The 3,546-nt window shown below is 55.8% G+C and overlaps 2 protein-coding genes across 2 annotated transcripts; one reads left to right on the top strand and one right to left on the bottom strand.

Moving 5' to 3' along the window:
- Window positions 1-652: 652 nt before the first annotated feature.
- POSPLADRAFT_1107956 (hypothetical protein) lies at window positions 653-997 on the bottom strand (the record flags this gene model as incomplete). Its single annotated transcript, XM_024483317.1, has 1 exon — window positions 653-997. A coding segment is annotated over one exon (345 nt), but the record flags the coding sequence as incomplete, so codon positions are not given.
- A 628-nt stretch (window positions 998-1,625) lies between these two features.
- On the top strand, window positions 1,626-3,391 carry POSPLADRAFT_1108764 (hypothetical protein; the record flags this gene model as incomplete). Its single annotated transcript, XM_024483338.1, has 3 exons — window positions 1,626-1,828; window positions 3,219-3,273; window positions 3,299-3,391. Coding segments are annotated over 3 exons (351 nt in total), but the record flags the coding sequence as incomplete, so codon positions are not given.
- Between the last annotated feature and the right edge of the window lie 155 nt (window positions 3,392-3,546).

Raw genomic sequence — 3,546 nt, 5'->3', positions numbered from 1 at the left:
AGAGGCACTGTGACAAGTTTTGAGAGTATCATTGATGATATCGTGAAAATGTTGGTGGCAACAATGAGCAAGAGGCGATGACGAGGAGAAGATATGAGCACAAGGAGATTTGACAAAATTGAATCATTTGAAATCAGAAAAAGGCGTTGTCCCGAGGGCCCCCTCGGGACAAAAGTGCCCGAGGGGCCCTCGGGACGTTGTTATATAGCTAGGTTTGATAGAAGTGGAAGCGGACGGTGCCTTCGGGATGTCCGTAAGTCATGCGCCCCCCTCGCTTCGGCGAGTTCTCGGGTGGTAGGCAAGCTTCTTTAAACTCTGTTACTAACGGTTGAGTCATCTTTGCTGATATTCGCTTACAAACACGGGCCTATGGCGGGCCGCTTAGCAATCAGTATCACGTCCCTCCAATGAGGGCGTGTCATTCTACAAGTTCCATAGCAAGTTCTTTCTCAATCGAGTCCTTGCTGACATCGCGCCTTACTGCGCCCCGGTCGCTCGTCCCTCGCGACGTGCGAACCATGCTGACCAAGCGGATCTGAAGAGCCTATAAGTATAGGCGAAACTTGGGGGTGGACGCCATTCCACCCAAGTCATCCAAGTCAGCCACAAGTCCTTCAGCAGGCAGGTCGACGCCAACACCACCTAACCCTAAGAGCTCGTTGAACCACGCCGACCATTTGTTGCGTGCGTCTGTGTGAAGGACGCCCAGGTCGGCCGCTGAGAGGGGGGATGACGCTTTAGACTTGCCTTTTGCGCCGCTTTGCCGGTCCTTGAAGAACACCATTCGGTCCTTCGGCGCGACCGTCCAATACGCGTTCACCATTGCGCGAACGCTCACGACGTTGTCGTCCGTCCAGCCCTTGGGCTTTGAGCCGGGTTTGCCGCTCCAGGGGGTGTCGCTCAGCCCTGTGAAGTCGATCCAAGGCTCCCATGTCCACAGGTCGCGGTTGGCGCCGACGAGGTCAAGAAAAGCAGAGGGGACTTTAGGTGTCGGCATGAGGGGCAGTGGGAGGGGAAGATTGAAAAGAGAAAGAGGATAAGTGAGATGAGGGAATTGGGTTGCGACTGGCATGGAGTATATATAGGACTTGAATAGGTTCCGCAAGGCTTCGTGCGTCCCGGACGCATGCTGCGGATACGAGCACTGCGTGCTTATCGGTGTGCCGCAGTCCCACTCCATCACAAGTCCGGCGGCCCCGCGTGCGTCTCGGACGCACGCCATGCGTGCAGCCTTCGCGCGTATCTCCGCATGCCTTCGTGGCAAGTCTACCCCGTGTGTTTTGCACAGCAACATCCCGCTTCCAGAATGGCCTGGAAGTCTGCGGCAGTCGTGGGATTGTTCGCCGTGACGTGCGGGTGTGCGTCCAGGACGCACGCGCGCGCGCGCATAGACGTTCTGCACAGAAATCTGCGCCAGTCACGGGATTGTTGGCCGTGGCTTGCGGGTGTGCGTCCAGGACGCACGCACGCGCGCGGGCGCATAGACGTTGTGCGCGGAAATCTGCGGCAGTCGCGGGATTGTTCGCTGTGGTGTGCGGGTGTGCGTCCAGGACGCACGCGCACGGGCGCATCCACCTCAGGCGTGTGGATGCAGAGCCAAGGAGAACCCTAATGCCGTCCGGTAGCAGAATGCCAGCCGTGGCTTTCCGCTCGCCAGGCGGCATGCTGCCCTCGAGCGGATCGCGGAACCTGGGCCCTGCACAACACAACCAATACCAGCAATTTGGCCGCGGTCAGGCCCCCCGGCGCAAAACAGCGTCATGCCACCACCTAACCCTGGCAGACAAATAGTCCATGACACCCATGTCAACTCGCGACAGCGCACCCGGTGGCTGCTCCCAATGGTATAGTACACTACCAATCACCAACGATGGCTCATTCGCCACAGAACCCTAACGCCGCATGGCGAGCGGAAAGCCACAGCTGGTATTCTGCTGCTGGACGGCATTAGGGTTCTGTGGCGAATGAGCCATCGTTGGTGATTGGTAGTGTACTATACCATTGGAAGCTTCCACGGCGTGCTGCACAACGCAACAACCCGATACCCATGATACCACTGCAAGCGGAAAGAAGCCTGTAAGCCGAGGCAAGAGAGTATCTCATTCACGAGCCTCCTCTGTTGCCTCGCATGTCATGGATAATATAAATGATACCCCACAAACACCGGTATCGACTGGAAAACCTCTGGCAAGTGTGAGCTGCAAGAAACCGACTTCCGCCACCGAGTACGAGCCCCAAATTACACCCTAATCCACTTCCATTCTTACTCCCGTGCATCCGTAGCCGAACGCAAACCCCAGACAGTCTCGGAGATGACGGCGCTTCTGTCGCAGAGTCGTCCAAGAAGCGCAAGACGGAAGCGGAGCACATCAAGTTCTTGCAGGATGACTCCTTGTCGGGCGAAGTAAAGCTGTATCGCATGTTCTGCAATGGCTGCCAGACGTGGGTCGACTTCAATCCCAAACGGAAATACATGATGCAGCCCTGGCTGACCCATCGGAAGGGCTGCATCAAGCGGCGGGGACAGTCTGAGAGGTAGTTCTCACTTTGCCATAATTGCTCTCATTGACTCACCTTCAGCAGACCCGACATTTCGGTGCAGTCAGACGCGAGGATTAATTTGGATGTGGCGGACAAAGAACCAGAGGAAGAGGACGAGATGCTCCCAATGGTATAGTACACTACCAATCGCCAACAATGGCCCATTTGCCACAGAACCCTAATGCCGCCTGGCAGCAGAATACCAGCTGTGGCTTTCCGCTCGCCAGGCGGCGTTAGGGTTCTGTGGCGAATGGGCCATTGTTGGACATTGGTAGTGTACTATACCATTGGAAGCATCCACGGCGTCCTGCACAACACAACCAATACCAGCAATTTGGCTGCTCGTCAAGCCGGTCAGGCCCCTAGGGTGCAAAACCACCCTTCCATACTAGCATGTGCTGGAAACTATCAATCTTTGCGGGCGATTCGTCACCCATTCTTCGCATGCACCATCACCACCTCCAGTTGCCCCCCTTGCTCGGGCCATTATATCTACTTCTGCGACCGCCTCCATGGCTAAGTCTGCAGTGCCGCCAACATGGTTTGTCATTACCCGCATCGCATTTGTTTGATTCGTTTTACTTTTGTGACCCACTTCGGACTTTAGTGCCATGGTGTAAAACTATTAAACAGCTATGTATTGTACTGTACTATCCATGCTCCAGTGTGACTCACAGGTACAGCGTTGGCCCATTCCTTGTGAGAGTACATCTATACGTGCCCCCATGGTCAGTGCACCATGTGTGCGTCCGGGAAGCACACCCCCACGAGCAAGGCTCATGTAAGTCAAAAGTTGTGGCCGGTGCAGAATGCGTGCGTCCAGGAAGCACAACCTCACGGGCAAGGCTCATGTAAGTTGAGAGTAGTGGCCAGTGCAGAATGTGTGCGTCCGGGAAGCATGCCCTCACGAACGACACTTGTTAGAAAGCCGCCTCCGACTCTTTCCATCCATAGTCTGGCATTATGCGTCCGGGACGTACATGCGCGGCCCCTAGGCCTTTCTTG

The sequence above is a fragment of the Postia placenta genome, assembly GCF_002117355.1.
Source record: "Postia placenta MAD-698-R-SB12 unplaced genomic scaffold POSPLAscaffold_31, whole genome shotgun sequence".
Lineage (NCBI taxonomy): Eukaryota > Fungi > Basidiomycota > Agaricomycetes > Polyporales > Adustoporiaceae > Rhodonia > Rhodonia placenta.
The sequence above is the reverse complement of the archived record's forward strand: the minus strand, read 5'-3'. Positions and strand labels throughout refer to the sequence as shown.